This window comes from Vitis riparia, chromosome 8, assembly GCF_004353265.1.
Source record: "Vitis riparia cultivar Riparia Gloire de Montpellier isolate 1030 chromosome 8, EGFV_Vit.rip_1.0, whole genome shotgun sequence".
Classification (NCBI taxonomy): domain Eukaryota; kingdom Viridiplantae; phylum Streptophyta; class Magnoliopsida; order Vitales; family Vitaceae; genus Vitis; species Vitis riparia.
Genome location: NC_048438.1, coordinates 12,989,674 through 13,008,032, shown reverse-complemented (window position 1 = coordinate 13,008,032; position 18,359 = coordinate 12,989,674). Strand labels below are relative to the sequence as shown.

At 36.6% G+C, this 18,359-nt stretch overlaps 4 protein-coding genes across 8 annotated transcripts; all 4 read right to left on the bottom strand.

Annotated features, from left to right (window-relative positions):
- Positions 1 to 323: 323 nt before the first annotated feature.
- LOC117920633 (pentatricopeptide repeat-containing protein At4g02750-like) lies at positions 324 to 1,793 on the bottom strand. Its single transcript, XM_034838235.1, has one exon. The coding sequence runs from the start codon at positions 1,791 to 1,793 to the stop codon at positions 324 to 326; it is 1,470 nt and encodes a 489-aa protein (XP_034694126.1).
- On the bottom strand, positions 1,778 to 8,211 carry LOC117920153 (protein CNGC15b-like). Of its 5 annotated transcripts, none has more exons than XM_034837522.1 (9): positions 6,344 to 8,211; positions 6,125 to 6,272; positions 5,330 to 5,405; positions 4,510 to 5,056; positions 4,100 to 4,312; positions 3,541 to 3,833; positions 3,180 to 3,291; positions 2,703 to 2,939; positions 1,778 to 2,614 (listed from the first exon to the last, which is right to left on the bottom strand). In XM_034837522.1, exons 3-9 carry the CDS (start codon positions 5,356 to 5,358, stop codon positions 1,955 to 1,957), a joined length of 2,091 nt encoding a protein of 696 aa, XP_034693413.1. In that variant the 5' UTR covers positions 5,359 to 5,405; positions 6,125 to 6,272; positions 6,344 to 8,211; the 3' UTR covers positions 1,778 to 1,954. The 5 variants fall into 5 exon arrangements, with proteins under 5 accessions (XP_034693413.1, XP_034693414.1, XP_034693411.1 ...); XM_034837523.1 differs by having other exon boundaries at positions 6,125 to 6,252; XM_034837520.1 differs by having other exon boundaries at positions 6,125 to 6,540; positions 6,662 to 8,211.
- Positions 8,212 to 8,336: 125 nt separating this feature from the next.
- On the bottom strand, positions 8,337 to 10,715 carry LOC117920155 (29 kDa ribonucleoprotein A, chloroplastic). The gene is made up of 5 exons (XM_034837525.1): positions 10,300 to 10,715; positions 9,959 to 10,060; positions 9,224 to 9,544; positions 8,939 to 9,045; positions 8,337 to 8,588 (listed from the first exon to the last, which is right to left on the bottom strand). Exons 1-4 carry the CDS (start codon positions 10,657 to 10,659, stop codon positions 8,983 to 8,985), a joined length of 846 nt encoding a protein of 281 aa, XP_034693416.1. The 5' UTR covers positions 10,660 to 10,715; the 3' UTR covers positions 8,337 to 8,588; positions 8,939 to 8,982.
- A 4,396-nt stretch (positions 10,716 to 15,111) lies between these two features.
- On the bottom strand, positions 15,112 to 18,020 carry LOC117921004 (pentatricopeptide repeat-containing protein At2g37230). Its single transcript, XM_034838739.1, has one exon. The coding sequence runs from the start codon at positions 17,836 to 17,838 to the stop codon at positions 15,547 to 15,549; it is 2,292 nt and encodes a 763-aa protein (XP_034694630.1). The 5' UTR covers positions 17,839 to 18,020; the 3' UTR covers positions 15,112 to 15,546.
- Between the last annotated feature and the right edge of the window lie 339 nt (positions 18,021 to 18,359).

Sequence of the window (18,359 nt, the reverse complement as noted above, 5' to 3'; positions counted from 1 at the left end):
CCAATATTTAAAATCTTCGGTCTTGGATGGCTTGTACTTTTGTGCCCTGTTTCTTTCCTGTTAACATAGACCCAAATGTGTACTCGCACAGGGCCAAAAGTTGAGGCCCAAATGTTTCAAGTTTCCTGTGGCTTCTGTGCTTCAACTCCAAATCTCATTTTTAGCTTAAAGAAGGCATATTATGTTGCCAATGAATACAAATCCTTGAAGGTAAATATCCCACCAGAAAGGCTTGATGGGTATGGCATCTGTGATCTGTGACGACTACTTGCAAACCAAACAAGAAAAGAGGCCAGTTGCATAGCGAGATTTGATCGATACATTTAATTTCTGACAATATGGGCAATATCACATGATAACAACAGAAGTGTTAGGTAAATATGATCTGCTTCTGGATGAGTGTCATCCCTAGTAGTGAATAAATGTATCCTCCCCTTTATCTCAATCCAACTACAACCCAACTCCTTCCTTGCTTCTCTTTTCCTCATCTGTCTCCTCATCTCTAAAACCTCTTTCCATCTACCAGCTGATGCATAAATGTCAATGACCATTAAGCACGCACTTGAATTATAAGGATCAAGTTCCAAAATACGATTAGCCGCATAAAAACCCAATTCCAAATCACCCCAAATCCTACATCCATTGAGTAACGTCCTCCAAAAGATGCATGTTGGCTCAAAGGGCATTTCCTTTATCAACTTATGTGCTTCTTTGAGAAATCCAGCCCTTGAAAGGAGGTCGACCATGCAGGCATAGTGCTCAGGTCCTGGCGAGATCCCATAATTGGATTCCATACTATGAAAATATTGCTTCCCTTTCTCTACATATCCACAGTGGCTACACCCATGTAAGAGTCCCAGGAAACTTACCCTATCTGGAAGGAATTTAGCTTTTTGCATCTGATGGAAACTCATAATTGCCTCAATACCATAACCATTCTGCCCATAGCCCACAACCATAGCATTCCAAGTAACAATATCAGGTTGAGGTAAATCCTCAAGGACACGTCTTGCATTACGGAAACTACCAGATTTTATGAACATAGAAATGGCCGAATTCCCAATGTGGGTATTGCTCTCAAAGCCTCTTTTAAGGAGTTGAGAGTAGAGTTGTTGGCTCAATGAAAGCATAGCTAAATCTGCAGAAGCAGTTAAAGCACTAGTAAAGGAATGTGAAGTGGGTTGAACTCCCACTGACAACATTTCTTTAAAACGACACAAAGTTTCAGCAGCCAGCCCATTCTGTTGAAAACCTGAAATGATTGAAGCCCAGGAGACTGAACTAGGCTCTGGCATCAGCTTAAACAAGCGCCACGCATCTTCAATATGTGAACCTCGAGATAATGCAGTGATGATCGCTGTCCAGCTGACGACATCTTTATCTGGCATGACTATGAAAAGTTTCATTGCAATATGTGTCTTTCCTTCTTTGGCGTAAGCCATGATCATGGTATTCCAAGAAACAGAACTCCTAACAGGCATTTTATCAAACAACTCCCTTGCGTCCCCAATCCTATGGTTTTCAACATACCCTCTTATCATCACATTCCAAGAAACAGTGTCTGGGTGACTCATCTCTTCAAATATTGTTCTTGCATAATCAACCTCCCCCTTCAGTGAGTAATCGGATATTCGTTTTGTCAGCATCAAAACATCTTCCTTCCTCGTATGGAACAATGCATAAGCACCCAGCCCATTTTGGGGATGCAGAAGAGACACTGTATTTCTTCTGCCGGTGAATTTAACTATAGCGTACACAGTTTTGATTCCTGTAATTCTCAATGGAATGCCCATTTTCTTGAATTGAAATGATCATTTAGACAAAATAAGAGCTAGAGTTCACCTAATATAAGTACAGCTCCCTCACCCCACGAATCGGCAAATTGAACTCAAGACAACTGCCTATATATACTACTCCCCGATCAATGTAATGACCTTTCCTATAATACAACAGCTTATCTGTCGTCTACTGTAAAATCAGGCTCCATCGGCTTTTGCAATGGGCGGATGTCAAAATCGGATCCACCCCTCCTAGTGCTGGCTGCAAGTTTTACAGCATAGACTGCTAAGCCTGCCTTTTGCTCGATTCCCTGGTCAGGCCCAGAGGCCGCAGAACTCTCCTTAGCCTTAAGCTCAGACGCCTCTCTCCGCCTCTTGTAGCGAAACCAAGCCGCTTGTATAAAGCATGCAGCCCATGTCCTCCACTGGTGGGAGTAAAACCTGAGAGTGTGCCTCAGCTGCTTGCTGTGCAGTCTTCGGAACTGAGAAGCTACAAACTTCAGGTCATCAGCAATGAGGGCAAAAGCTTCCACTTCAGTGAGGGCCATAACTGTGCGCGTAGAGGACGGTAAAATGACACCTGGACGCGGGTCCAGTGCCCATGTCAGCAGCTCCTCGCCACAGAAGTCAGTGGGGCCAATGCGGCCAGAATTGAAGAACCCGGTGCGGCCACCATTGGTAGTGTAAGAATCTAGGTGGCCTCTGACAATGAAGAGCATCTCACTGACAGGGTCACCCTCCCGGACCAGGCAAGTGCCTGGAGTACATAGACCAGGCTTCAGTCTTTCACATATTACATCTAGCATCCTCTCATCCATCTGAGCAAACAGTGGCACCTGTTTCATACTCAGAATCAGCCTAACATCAATATTTCTTGTCATTCTTGATGAGCAACTGATAAGGAGGGAAGAAGCTTAGACTTACTCTTAGAACTAGGTCAAGGCAGAGGTGGCGCTTGATGTCTCGCCGGAGATCCAATGGGAGACTTCTAAGTATAGCTTCCTCATCAACTCCGCTGGTGGCAACCCATCTATACTGATTGTACCTTCGAACGCTCTGCTTTAATTCACGTGGTAGCTGCCTGTGATGCATCCATTGTTCGGTATCAGCCTTCCTGATCCTCCACTCTTCTAGTCTCACAGTTGTGGACTGGAGGTATGTCTGTAGATAAAAAGGTAGAATTGAAATTCCTCAATGACATTTTTGAAACTCTAGTTGAAATTCAACTTTGTAATGGCTAGTGTGAATGATCACTAGTTGTGTAATTTAGATACCTGAGTAGAAGAACTTCTGAACTAGAACATAATTTGAATGAAAATATTGTTTCTTCAAATGGATAATTTGAAGTTCATCATCCTAAACACAGTAGTTTATTCTTATGATTCAACAGGTAGGACTTACCTGCATATTCCCAATAAGCAGGGCGAAAAGCACCAATCCAAGAATTGCAATAATAATAGCAAAATTTATTTCTCCAACGCACATGCTTGTCGAAAGATTCTGTCCTAAAGAGCTACAAAACATATAGAAATAGTTAGATTGATATATTCTTGAGCAAAGAATCATAGATGGTGTTTGGGCTGCATATAAGACATTCTGCCCTATAGAAATGCATATGAATCTACTGGGCAAAATGTTTCAGATCCTTTTTCAATCATTGCCCAAGTTTTGTACTAATAAATGGTTTCTGCCTTAAATATACCATGACAAACAAGATGAAATAATTTCATCTTGTCATATGCTGTCCAGCTGCTGCCATTACCTCAGGTTTCTCATGCCCCACCAGAGGCAGTAGAAGAATTTGTTGAAGAACTTCAAGGATGCAACTCCAGAAGAGAGAGCATCAGCATAAATTCCAAACTGAAAGAAGTCACCACTTGGGTCACACAGAGTTGAGATGTTGCTTGATTTGAACCAAGCAGCTCTATGAGGGTCTTGCAAACTGTTGCAATCAAGAAACCAATAGTTGCATTCTGACTCTTGAAGACTACAAACTTTTCTCCAACACTCTTCCTGCCTCTCTGTCGACAATAGGTACCAACAGGATCCTACGACCTTTTTCAGAAAACAAAAAGGGGTGATGATCAGATTGAATATTATGTTTTTGCTTGAAATGAGCCATTAGCAACAAAGAACTGAAGAAGATCAAAACATCTGATCTTGGTCTTTTCTGAACAACTAATCAAGTCTACAACATACTATTTCTGTAACTTTTAGCAGAACCGCACCTTACTAGGATAAGATATGCTAAATAAAATGAGCATACATTATTAAGAGGGTTTGTTTAAAAATTTTAAGTAAATGATTATAAAAAGACTTACATGGCTTGCCAACATATAGAGAATCAGATTGTAGGCTGCTCCTGCCCATGCTGTTTCTGTCACCACCCCTGTGGTCTTCACAATTTGAGATGAGAGTGGAAAGATGATATAGAGCCTCAGGAGGTACTGAAAAATGATAATGAGGTGAAGAACCAGTCCTAAATTGATTGTCCTCAAAGTCCATAGATTTGGGATTACTGCCCAGATCAGCATCTGAAAAAAGATTTAAAGAAGCAATTTCCATGATCTCAAAAGATATTCCAAGACACTTCTAACTAACCATCATAAGTTAACTTGATAAAGTGACTATATGCAAGCTCATATCTCGATTCAAATCCAAAATCAATCACAGCTTCCAAATTCAAAGAAGGGCTAGCCTACAAAGAAAGTAACTGCAGTGAGGTATATACCTGTGGAAAAGGCACAGCAGCTACAAGATCAAGCCAGAAGTCTTTATGCAGGTATCTTGAAGCGATCTTTGAAGGGTCTATAACCAGCTCTCCCCTCCCAAATACACGAGAGGAAGGAGCAACATAAGCTGTTCTAAATCGAACAAAAATCTGAATCATGTAAAATGTATCCACAGTTGACCTAACGACTGTGAGGGCTATTTCAAGGGATTGACTTATATCCATGCACATGCCTTTCTTCATCCCTGGTAAGTAGAAAAACAGAGGGTCCACAAAAAGAGATATCAAACATGATACCAAGAAAATTTTGTTCCATCGGTTTTTGACAGGTCCTCTAGGATCGAATATCTTCTTCTTCACCACCTCATAGTCCTCAGAGAAGACTCTGGAAAGTTCTTTCTCATGCAAGGGCTTTACAAATGTATTCTCCCCAGCCTTCTTCAAGCATGACTCATGAATTTGATTCTCATTGGCCTCGTCGATGAGCTCCAAGTCACTGCCGTTCTCAGATGGTGCGGGTTTGTCTATTTCAAGATCATCATAAAATCTGAAAATTACATTATTGAAATTTCAACTAAAATTATTTGAAAATACAAGCAGCAATCCAGGTATATCTGAATTAGAATTAAAAAAATAAAAATAAAAAAATAAACAAGAAGAAAGAGAAAAGAAAAACTAGGCAAGCATGCTAACTGCCATTAATCTACTGTAACTGGAAACACGGTACTGGAAAAAAAAGTAGAAAAGAAAAAATAGAACCCATGAACAATATTAAATTGAACAAGAATTCGTGTTACTCATCAAAGATAGACCTACAAACCTGACAGATTTTAAAATACCAGAAGCCATGATGCTGAATGGAGACCCTTGTTGTGACTTCAATTGGGGGATTTTATCTGCCATTAAATAAAACCATGTCATAAAGACCAGTGCATGAATCATCACCAGACAATGAGATTCAGGATGATCCCAACCACAGGAATCAAGCAACTTCCTATATTTCATTGGGAATCATGTGAAAAGAAAAAAGTATAAAAACTTTAGATCCTGGGTTCAATATCCTCATTTGAGTACAGTGCCGCAACCGACATGTGAATTATGGTTTTTAGTGGCTCATAACTCCAGGACAAAGATCTCTTTTAAGAAATTTGGAGAAACCTAAGATTTCATTTTCAGTTTAATCTTAAAGTGACAACCCAAATTGGAGGACCTGATGTAAAGGGAACACAAGGAGCATACGTACAAGGAAGTCCCAAGAAAGTAACAAAAAGTAATGAACAGAGACAGTTGCACAGGGATTCAGCAGAATGGGCTTATTTCTCACTGTTATCAAAATATTTGAAATTCATGCTCACAAGGTTTGGAGAAGAAAAGGATCACCAGGATGGATTACAATTGAGTAGCAAATGACATAGAAATTTGAATCTGGAATCAGCTATGCATATGGGTTTGAATTCAAATTCTGTCAATGTATTTCAAAATGAGGCTCTTTTCTGGAATCAAACGAATGAAAATGAAGTAAAATCATTCATGAGTAACCCATAAAACAGCCAGACATGAATGAAGAGTCAGCGCTTAAAAATATAAAATTCCTCTACACGGAACTGAGACTCACAATTGTATTATGCATTATTCAGAGATATCATCCAAAAGAATGCCCCTCTTCTATATCCTCCACCCTTGTTTGAAGTTGAAAATTTCAGCCAACAGAATGTTTAGAACCGCAGAGCTCCAGGACGCAACCTTGTGGGAGAAAAGAATAACTAAAAGACAGAGTAAGGCATTTGGGATTTTGAGGCGGTTGGAACACATTTTTAGGACACAGAACCCCCACCCTTTTGATTTTATTTGATAAACAACTCCATATGCTTGTCTGCTAACTTTAATGGGGGATTTGACTTCGTCGCTCCATTTATCGGAATCTCAGGAAAGTCGGGGAAAATCTTTTCTCTTATTGAAAGCAGCGTACATGCATATTGATGAAGTAGAACTGTAGAAGTCATCAGCAAAGGTGGACTTTATCCAAGTTCCCTGTGAAGAAAGAAATACACGAACAAAGACAAAGAGATGGATCAATGAGGATCAAAATGACAAGAAAAGAGCCTTTTATTGCCTTTTATTATATTGACAAGAGGATTGATGCCAGACTCACAAGCTTGACTCTCGTGGCACTGGGTTGACTAAGCGGGTAACCATGACTACTTCACCAATGCTCTAGTGATACGTGGTTGGACGCCACTTCCACTGGTCTTCCCCAGAAGTTTGTTAGCTGTTATCATACGCTAGACAACTCCAAATTTGGTGTATAAATAAATCATGGAGCTGTGCTAAATGTCAAACTATGAATTTACCATTGGCTTGGAGTGGCCACTAAATTTCAGAGCATTAAGAAAAGGGTCCCTTTTGACTCGTGAAGAATGAGTCAACAAGGCAAATATAATTCAATCGAGATCCTTTTTCTTGTAAGCAGTTGACACAGCCAAGCTTTGGGTCCTCTGCTGACTCCATTACCATAGAGAAGACTCTTATATGTGGACCATGAAGCGTCTGTGATGTCAGAAAATTTTGAATTCTTTCTGTAGAATAAATCTTCATGCTAATCCCACTGAAAATTTTTGCATCAGTCAGCTAGGAGAGGGATTTGATCCAAATAAGAAATTTGTCCACGACTCCCCAAGTAACATCTTGGGGATAGTTTAGATGGTAAAGTTTCATGGCAGTGATGCTGCCAATTCTGGATGCAGATCCAAAACTCAGGAAGATCATGATCCAATTTGCAGGGATGCTGTGCCAAATTTAATTATAACTATGGGTAATAGGATCCTTTGATCAACAATTCAGAGGTTTTAATCCTCATGGAACCCTAAAAAAGTGGAGAACAGATTATTTAATTGCTAATATCCCTGTACAGATACCCACAATACTAATGAGATCTAAATCAATGCAAATTCCGGAGAAAGATGATGTATACAATTGTTTGTTTTAACAACTGTTTTAGACATGGATTCAAATGTTAGGAGAATAGATGTGCTTAAGGTTCAAATCTAAGACCTTCCATAATCAAAATTTTGAATGCCTGTGTTACACTACCAGTTCGACTCAAAAATTAATTGAACCACGTTATGTATCAAGATCCATGCCTACTCTTCTCTGAACTCTCATGACGACAGGAACGTGAAGCTCGCCCCTCTCTTTCCCTCAATTAATGGTTTGTGCTCAAAAACCCTGCAGAAACCATCATCCTAAGAACCATTTATGAAGGAAAAAAATTTAAAAGAGCACTAGCAAACAGCTGTGTAGAGAAGAAATCACAAAATACAGAACAATTAACACATGGAGATCACATGGAAACAATTCAGTCCACTGTGTTTTACCATGTAACATCATATCACAAGTTTGGAAGCCCCCAGCATCTCAAAGAGAAGATACCATTTGGAATTTGCCTCCTACATCCTTAATTTAGACTATGATTTATTGTCCACATTAGGTCCATCTCAACTCCACAATGAAGCATGATGGCACACCATCAAATGCCATGGCAACCCAAATGGGAAGATTCCATGCTGTGTGACGTCGAATGGCTCCCTAAAGCATTAAACACAAGGTAAGGGTTCTAGTGGACATGGCTGGGAAACCTTGAATGGCTCGCACAGTGTAGATGATTTTTACCACTGGTGAAGTCTTGTGTGAGCTTCCCAGAAAATAAACCAACTACAGATTTCAAACACTTGGATGCCAGCTGCAAGAATCCCAGATTACACCACCCCGCAATTCATCTACCAATCACAAAATTCTTCTGAGACAAGCATACAAGATAAGCCCATCAATTCACTGATTCATGCACCAACTCTTTTGAATGTCATAAAAAGATGTGATACACGTCAATATCTTATCCAAATCATGGAATTATAACACACATCATAAAATTTCATTACACAATTGCTGGCTCTGGTGTATCTAAATGCAAAGGACAGACACTAGAGAACCATTGTGCCCAATGTAAATGTGGAGCAAGGAGCTTGTTCTTCAAATATCTGACAAAACTGCAATTCATTGTAGATGCACAGCCTCCAAAATCCCTGTTAAGAGTGAGCAGTTGTATTAGGGTAAAACAAGAAGTAAAAAACTGAATGGGGGAGAACTTATTACTTGTTCAGATAATAAATAAATATCTTATGCAACTGTTCAGAGAAGATTATACTGGCTCCTGAACAAAAGAGTCTGAACAAAATAATTTGTATGGGAAGCTTCTCAAGCTTGTTAATCCAACGATAGTGGATTTTTTTTTTTAATTATTGTCTTCTTTTTCTTTTTTTTTCTCTTTTTGCGGGATGTTACTTATGGTTGGTTCCAAGATATGATATCATCAGTGCAGAGGTTACTAACATAGAATACATAAATTAAGTGCAAAACTGGTTTAAAGCTATACCCCAAATCTTTGTCTAAGTTGAATGCTGATAAAGGATTCAGTGCTCAAAATTGCCTCCTTGGCCTAGATTCTGCCATGGTTACACGAATTGACCTGCCATTCAAGTCCTGCACCAAAAAAAAATTTAAGCATGATTTAAGAATAAACCAATAAGAGATTATGAAACATTAGACAGAAACTATAGTTGTTACATGGGTTTGAATGTTAATAATTAAAAGAAAAAGAAAAAAATTAACCATGCATAATAAGGAGGTTCGTAATTAGATAGATTGATGATACACTTACAACGCCATCCAAGGATTCAATTGCTCTGTTGACCTCTTCAGCAGAATTGTAAGTCACAAATCCAAAACCCCTTGATCGACCAGTCTCTCTGTCATAAATCACCCTGGCTTCCGTAACCTTTCCTTGCTCACTAAACAAGGTCTCAAGGGCTAAATCATCAACACCCCATGAAAGGTTGCCAACATAAATCCGGTTAGTAGAATTCAAATTTGCCCCACCCCTGGGCCCTCTGAAATTGGTGTTTTCCCCTCTGAAATTGCTGTTTTCCCTTCGAGCAGGAGGAGGTCCGGAATTCACCCTCAATTGCCTCCCCTCAAGTTCCTGCCATACACTATAAACCCTCAGATACAATAAACCTGCTGCTAGCAAATGGATTACCACATTCAAGATGAAAGTAAATTCGCAACTGGTAATTGGGACTCAATAAAGGCCTGATGGAGAGTGAGCACCAAAACTTCTCTCTTCTTAAAACCATGCTAACATTGTGCCTATTATTGATCAAACTTAGTCAAATCAGTTAGATCTCAAGCAAGACACAGTTTTCAAGCCTCACCTCCATTTAAAACTCCCAAGCAAATAATAGGATATAGGTTAAATAATTCCAAGTGCAAATGTAAGTGCTTAATTCCATTTTCTTTCCCTTCTTTTATACACAGATAACCAGAAAAATCACATCACAAAATCACCCGACTATAAGAATGTACTAAATTAAAAACATAGGAGCATGAAGCTTACATAGCCATTGAATTGTTGAGCAGCTGCTTCCACTTCCTCAACAGTGGACATGGTAACAAACCCAAACCCTCTACTTCTACCAGTTATCTTGTCATAAATTACCTGCCCAAAACAATAACTTCCGCACATCAGAATCATGTATTTCTTCACGCAAAACCAACCCTGAAGTCTCCGTTAATGTCCAAAGAAAAAAATTGCAGGATAATTTTTTAGGGAAGGACTTTGTCACACGGTTCCATTTATCTCGACATAGTTTTAAAAACCCAAATATGTTTAGAGGGAAATTTCACAGTTCAAAGAAGAATTTCAGGAAAGGAAAAACAACGAAAGAAAAAATGTACCTCGACCATCTCAACATTTCCGGCTTGTTCGAACAAGCCGGCGAGGCCGGCGCTGTCGACGTTGAAGGGGAGGTTACCCACAAAGAGTTTGAGATCAGGGGAGAAACTGGGCTCACCCTCATCGCTCAAGACATCCTCGTCTTGCTCGTAGTCGGACGAAACGGCAACGTTTCGGACGAACCGAGACGACAAGGTCAGAAACCCTCTGGAAGAAGGAGAAAGTGAAATTTTGTTGGAGTGAAACTTAAGCGAAGAGCAGGAAAAGGGAAGGGAGAAGAAGGAGAGTGAAGTGGGTTTGGAGATGGCGAGGGTTTTGGGGAGGGAAAGAGAGGGAAGAACCAGGGAAGAAGCAGAAGCCATGGCTGCAAAGTAGAAGGATAAGGTTAGGCTTGCAGGCTTCTAGCACAAGAGCGCAGAGGCGAGCGATATGAGATATTTATGAAGATATCAGCAGGGCAGAAGGGGATAGGGGTTTGGATTTTGGACTCCTTGTACCATAAACGCCCTCGGAGTTTCACAAAAGATATGAAGTTCATGAAGGGCCTATTGGTCATTTACAAGTTGACCTAAAATCAGGCAAGGGCAAGATTTGTGCCAAGAGTTGTGAGCTGTGAGATGAGTCAGGAGTCATCACAGCCGTCAAATTTTAAAAGGCCATTCAGAGAGGCACGTCCCACCTATTTTGGCATGCCCGTACCATCTCAATCAATCTTGCAAATATCAAACTGGATGGTTGGCAATGGAATAGAAATAGAAAAATTGCAAATATATAAACAAAAGCTTCAATTGGAATTTCGCCAAATGCAAAGGGTGAATATAAGATGGAGTAGGGACAAAAGCAGTGAAGACACTTTACTGACAAATGGATAGGATTTAAAGCGTCCTTTTCTCCTTAAAATTATAAAAAAAAATATCTATATATATATTTTCACTTTGTGTAGTAAGTTAGTAACTAGTAAGTAGTAACTAGTAGTAAACGTAAATTCTGTGTACAATTTTTAATACATACCCTCGATAACACCCTCGTTGAGTAACACTCCATGTATGTTGTTTGTAAAGGGATATCTCCAAAGGATGAAAATATCTGTTGACATCTATATCCGTAATTCCATTTTATAGATATAAAATATCGCATGGTTTTGACTCAAAATATTTAAAAAATTATAAAAAGTAAAAAATAAATATTTTAAATTATTTCTTTAAAAATTTTGATATGTATAATTTATTATATTTAATAATAATATCCTTTACGTCAATAAAAAAATATATATTATATTTAATATTAAAATTATGATTCATTTTAATTTAAATGTATTGAATGATATCAAATAAATAATAATATATGTGTAATTTTTTTAATTTTTATATTTTTTATATTTAATAAGTATATAGATTATATAAAAAAAAGACATTTTTATAATAAATTAAATTAAATATAAATGTAAAATAATTAAAATTAATTTATTTAATAAAATAATATTTAATTTTATATATATATATATTGGTGTTATCAAGGAGTTTTGGGTCATAATGGCACATTTAAAAAAAATATATGTAACATCTAGCCACTTTTTGAACTAAAGCCGCAATTGTCAACTGCAACTTTAGTAATTTTTTTTTAAATTAAAAATTATTAAATTACAATTTATGATTGAAATTTAAAAAATATACTTAAATAATAAATTATTTACATTTAAATTTAAAAATCTAGTATTACTTCAACAAATATAAATTAATAAATAAAAGATATTATAAATGAATATTTTATTTGTTAATAAATTAATAATCTTAAAATGATAAACTTATATAACATATACATAATATATAAAATTGTATAATTTATTAATTTAAGATATTTAATTTATTGTTTTTTAAAATATTAATTTATTTCGTATTATGATAAATTTATCTTTATCAAAATAATAATATACTTTTAAGCCGCAATTGATAACTGATATTTTAATTATAATATTTTTTTTCCTTTCAAATTTAATTAAAAACTATTAAATTACAATTTAAAAAATATACTTAAATAATAAATTATTTATATTTAAACTTCAAAATCTAGTATTACTTCAACAAACATAAATTGATAAATAGAAGATATTATAAATGAATATTTTATTTATTAATAAATTAATAATCTTAAAATAATAAATTTATATAACATATAAATAATATATAAAATTGTATAATTTATTAATTTGAGATATTTAATTTGTTGTTTTTTAAAATATTAATTTATTTGTATTATGATAAATTTATCTTTATCTAAATAATAGTATACTTTTAAGTCACAATTGGTAACTGAGATTTCAATTATAATTTTTTTTAATTTTCAAATTTAATTAAAAACTATTAAATTATAATTTATTATTGAAATTAAAAATATATACTTTAATAATAAATTATTTATATTTAAACTTAAGAGTTTAGTATTAGTTCAATAAACATAAATTAATAAATAAAAGATATTATAAATGAATGTTTTATTTATTAATAAATTAATAATCTTAAAATAATAAACTTATATAGTATATAAATAATATATAAAATTTTATAATTTATTAATTTAAAACATTTAATTTATTATTTTTTAAAATATTAATTTATTTGTATTATGACAAATTCATCTTTATCGAAATAATAGTATACTCTTAAACCGTAGTTGTCATATATAGATTTTTTTTACAAAATTAGTTAATGAAATTAATTAAAAAAGTCTATTACAAAATGTAATTTTTAATAGTTTAATTAAAGTCACAAAAAATATTCATTAAACATTAATATAGTGGAAAATAAAAAACATATATAATCTCACATGGAACCTATGTGTAACTAGATTTTTAAATTTAAATATAAATAATTTATTATTTAAGTATATTTTTAAAATTTAAATTATAAATTGTAATTTAATAATTTTTAATTAAATTTTTAATTTTTAAAAAAATTAACTAAAGCCGTAGTTGCCAATTGCGGCTTTAGTTCAAATATAAAGCCGCATTTGCCAACTGCGACTTTAGTTCAAATATAAAGCTGTATTTGCTAATTACGACTTTAACTAAAATGATGAAAAAAAAAAGTATTTTTTAATGATATAACGTCTACGTGACACCAAAAAGGCGACTTTGAATATAAGCTTCAAAAAGTGGCTATATGTTACATTTTTTTTTTTTAAATGGGCATTTTTACCCAAACTTGTTTATCAAGGAGTAACTTATTTTAGTTGTTCGGAGACTCCACTTGAGCGCTTTGTCTCATGTTCAAAACACAAGTTCACTAGTTGTAATAAAAATTTTTTTTTTTTAAATGATTGTTTGAAAACTAAATCTAAAAACACTTAAATTTGTTTTTTCAAAACACAAGTTCACTTCTTACATTACAGATAATTTAAAAAAACTACTCTCCCTCGCAAAAAGCCCGATGACTCTCCAACCTCCATGGTGCTTCTAGTTGATTTCCCTACCCTTCAGTGGCGGTAGCTTTGTGATCTTTCCATCCAGCATTCCAACATCATTTCATCTTCAACATCTTCATTTTCATCTGACACTTTGGTTAATCTCAGGACAGTTCAGGCTTCAAATTATATGATCCCATGCCCAGTTTCAAAATTTCCTCCCTTATAGTTATAGTCTGTTCAAGACACACATCAAAGTAGGCTACAGATGTATGCAACTAGTGCAAGTTGATGCATAGCAGATACAAATTACACATGACCTGGGCATACTTCTATTCAAATTTCTGGTTTTCAAGTGAAACCAAAGAAAAATGTGGCCTCGTGTTTATATTAATTAACCAAGTGAAACCAAATTTGGTTGGCATATACAGAAATCTGTGTAGATCAACCAAAACCCAATAAAACCAGTTAAAAGGAATGTCCTTAGACTGCACTTCCATCTCCCAAACTCTTACCCAATGCAAAATCAAATGATTAAAAAAAATGTCTTGTTCTTATGATAACAATAATAATTCTTCAGTTTTTCACTCACTGGAAAACCCAATTACAGATGTTCCAATCAATGTAGTCACAGTGCAACAGGAATGTACTAGCATTGCCATGAAGAACTGAACAACTTAAGTTAAAAGCTATGAAACCTGCCTTAATATGGGAAACAACCCAACTGAAGGATCCCAGCAATTGAAAAACCATTGCTGAGGAAGCCCATAGGAGATAACACCATTACGAAGGTGTTGCTTCATTGTTCCAACCTCTACCCCCACTCTCATGGGCATTTTAGCAAACCATCTAAGTGCAAATGCACAAACAATAAAAACCAAAAAAAAACAAAAAACAAAAATCCCCTTTTATGTTCAACAATCAAACAAACCATAAAAAAATAAAAAATAAACCTAATAATCAAACAAACCACAAAAATTGCCACAGTCAAACAACCAAGTAAATCATAAATCATAAAAAACACTAACAAAACAAGACCACAGATTTGACAGAAAAAGAGTACAGAAGAACGAAAGATCTATGTCTCAAACCTAGATAAAGACATATTGGAGAAGAAATCTACCTCGGGAAGGGCAGAAATAGTGCAGCAGTGTGAAGCCACAGTGATAGTAAGCAAGGTCGGGTTTTGACTTCACAGTGACAGTGAGCAAAGGGTTGTGTGTTAGACCGTGTGAATGGTAGGGTTTTCAGCTAATAATTTGCATTAGGAAGGAAGCCAAAATATTTGGCTTTCTCTTTTCAGTCAAAAATATTTGTAAACAAGTTACAAGTCAAAACAAAGATTAAAAAAACATATCATTTGGAATCTAGAAGTAAATTGCTTTCAGCAGTATGTCAAAAAAACAAACACCACCTTAGAGTCTCGAAGTCAATAGATTTTATCTGAAACTTGCCAATATACTTTGCAGCAAATCATCTTGACCAGAGTCACTGATGCAAGCTCCATTGCAACACATCTGGTGGCACTGGACCCACTGACCATCTCTCATGCACTCTAGGTTCTCCATTTTGTCAGATGGATCAGAACCCATCCACTGTTTGCAATCCCTGAATATTAGAACTACATTCTTCCAGAGACATGTATCTTGTCAATGGACTATATTGTTCTTTTCACAATTAGAAGAAACATCATTACATAACCCGGATTCAAAACGGTGAACAAATCCAGATTACATTGAATTCCTTACAATTTATTTTGCTCAAAAAGAAATACTCGTCATCATTGTTAAAGAAAAGTTTGAATATAGATCCTCACCTAAGAATGGCAGAAAAATAAGAAGGAACAAAAATCAGGAGACTACTGAAGCTTGCTTCTTTCCTTTCTTGCTCCCATGGACTTTTTCCTCCCCCTTGATCATCCTTGAAAGAATATCTGCTTGCTTTGTGTTTCCCTCCTCATTGAGGCTCCTGATGAGATCCTTGCAGCTACTCCAATCAGTAGCTCCTCCCTTCTGCATTATCTTACACAATATTGAGTACGCATTAAGGGTTTTCCCTGCTGTTAAAAGAGCATCCAACACATTCTCATAGCTTGAAAAGCTTATATTATAATCTCTCTCCAAACCAAAATCTAACAACTTGAGAGCAGCAATGGTCTTCCCTTTTGCACAGAGAACAGATAAAAGCCCATCAAAATCAGGTTCACAGCCATTATTCATCAGTAAATCAATCCGTCCAAGGGCTTCCTCAACATGACCTCTCAAGAGGAGAGCTTCCAAGATCTTAGCAACCAAATCCACGTTCTCTTTCACCCCCTTCTCCACCATATTATTCATCACTCGGCTTGCGGTTTGAATCCTTCCATCTTCAAACAAACTTTCCATCACAGACCTGAATAGTGATGAATCCGGAATGTGTCCATTCTCAATCATGCCATCCAACGCCGTTTTAGCATCAGCTGGCTCACCTTTCTTCAAGAAACTCTCAATGAGCAACCGGTAGGCATCTGCTTCTCTAGGAACTTCTCTTCTACCCATGATCTTTAGAATTTCAAAAGCAGATTCAGGAGCACCTTCTTTTGAATGCCCACGTATCAAATTATTGAAGGCAATAGGATCCTGAACACCTTTTTTCATCAACTGCCGGAAAAGGGTTTCTGCCTTTGATGTCTGCCCACTGTTGCAGAGGTACTCAATTATCAGGTTATAACCACTGGATTCCATCTCCAAAGAATTCTGCGGCCTCAAAATGATTTCCTTCTCAATAAGCCTATCCAACAACTTCACTGCTCGATCATACACTCCAGACTTGCAAAAGTTCTCAATTAAAACACCATAATGTCCAGCCTCTGTTGGAATACTCAACCGAATCATTGCCTTGAGCACATCTGCAGCTGCATCCAATTGACCAGCCTTACACTGACATGTTATCAACCTCATGAAGATTGAATTATCTTTAGGAGCAATGTATCTCTCCACCATCTCCTTCACCACATTTTGTGCCTCAAGCATTTTCTCTCCATCACAAAGCCCAGGCAACAAAGTTGAATATGTTACAGCATTTGGCTTGATACCAAAAGACTTCATCTCCTCAAACAGTCTCAATCCATCATCAACTTGCCCCACTGAAACATACCCCTTAATCATTGTTGTATAACTAATCACAGTAGGTTCCATATTCCTCCCTTTCATCTCCACGAAAAACTTTTCTGCCTCCTCCATTTTCTTAATACGATAATACCCATTAATCATAGTGTTGTATGTAACCACATCAGGTGAAATCCCCCGCTCCTTCATCTCTTCAAAGAATCTATTTGCGGTCTCCACCTTCAAAGACAAAAAGAAACCCCATATCATAATATTATAAGTGTGGCGCGTTGGCATTACTCCTTCATTCAACATTGCGTTAAAATACCTCTTTGCCATCATATACCGTCCCCGCCGTAATATCACCTTAAACAAAGCATCATACGATTTGATTGTTCTCTCAACACCCAATTCCTTCATTTTCTGAAAAACCTTAACACTCTCCTGAACAATTCCAGCTTTACCATAACTATCAATAAGTAAAACAAACAAGTCCTCATCCCATTCAACCCCCTTCTTTGGCATATCCAATAGGATACACCGAGCATGGTTGAGCTTCGAAGCTCGACCCAATATTTCAATGATCTTTAAATGGGTGTCTCGGTCGTGCCGGAACAAGCCTGCCCGCTCCACCCACCGGAAGAACTGCAGAGCGTGATCCGAGTTCCGGGAACCGTGTAAAACGTTCCAAACAAGCGAGTGATCAAATTGAGGTACCAGTGATCGAATCGAGTTCTGCAACCGGGTCGTCCAGGCCCGGTTCGCCATCATTCTACATATTATATCCTCAATTTTTTCTGGGTTTCGAAGCTTACCTCTTGGGGTCCTCGGACTTGCCTTCTCTCCTGCTTCTGCTGCAGTTAAGTTTCCGGGTTCGGATGGTGAACCAGAAACGGGAGATTCTGGGATTGGGCTCGAGGTCAGATCACCAGCGGCGATCGATTCATCGACTGAAGAGAACGACTGGATGAAGTTGAGAGAGGATGGGTTTGAAGCCCCAGAAATAAAGAGCCTGGGTTTCCATCGATGGAGCTTAGTTACGGAAATGTACGCCATAGAGGCAAGTTTGGCGACCTGAGAAGTGGTCGTTCAGAGGAATCTGAATGGGGCCTAGGTCGTTGGTGGTTTCAGGGGTTTTGATCTGGTTGGGAAACAAAAGAAAGAGTGAGAAGCAGTGTAGGGTTTAGAGACGGAGAGAGGCGCACCAAAGCAAGGCTAGGGTTTAAAATGTAAAAACCAAAACCAAACGGTTCACGTACTGAATCCGTGGCTATGTTCGGCAGAAAATACAGTAGAAAGAAAATAAAAATGCTAAATAAAATGATTCTCTCGTCTTGGTTTCAATAAAAAAAATATTAAATTAATTAAAATTTTATACATTTTATAATTATTTAATCCTAAAAAATAAACCAAATGAATTTAAAAAGTTATATAAAAATAATTTTGTTGTAAATGAAAAGAATGAATGACCACATTGATGGTCATTATGAACTCCCATTACTCATCTTAAAGATGAGTAAATGGAGTTCATATTATGAAACCTATAAAAGGCTTCTTACCCCTCCATGTAAAAGCAT

Coding starts and splice junctions, on each gene's coding strand:
- LOC117920633 (XM_034838235.1), bottom strand. CDS start 1,793: ATGGGCATTCCATTGAGAATTACAGGAATCAAAACTGTGTACGCTATA.
- LOC117920153 (XM_034837522.1), bottom strand. CDS start 5,358: ATGGCTTCTGGTATTTTAAAATCTGTCAG. Junction 5,057..5,329: donor GGTATTTTAAAATCTGTCAG/GTTTGTAGGTCT, acceptor TGTAATTTTCAG/ATTTTATGATGATCTTGAAA. Junction 2,940..3,179: donor TGCTTATTGGGAATATGCAG/GTAAGTCCTACC, acceptor TTTTATCTACAG/ACATACCTCCAGTCCACAAC.
- LOC117920155 (XM_034837525.1), bottom strand. CDS start 10,659: ATGGCTTCTGCTTCTTCCCTGGTTCTTCCCTCTCTTTCCCTCCCCAAA. Junction 10,061..10,299: donor GAAATGTTGAGATGGTCGAG/GTACATTTTTTC, acceptor TGTTTTGGGCAG/GTAATTTATGACAAGATAAC. Junction 9,046..9,223: donor TTGAATCCTTGGATGGCGTT/GTAAGTGTATCA, acceptor TTTTTGGTGCAG/GACTTGAATGGCAGGTCAAT.
- LOC117921004 (XM_034838739.1), bottom strand. CDS start 17,838: ATGGCGTACATTTCCGTAACTAAGCTCCATCGATGGAAACCCAGGCTC.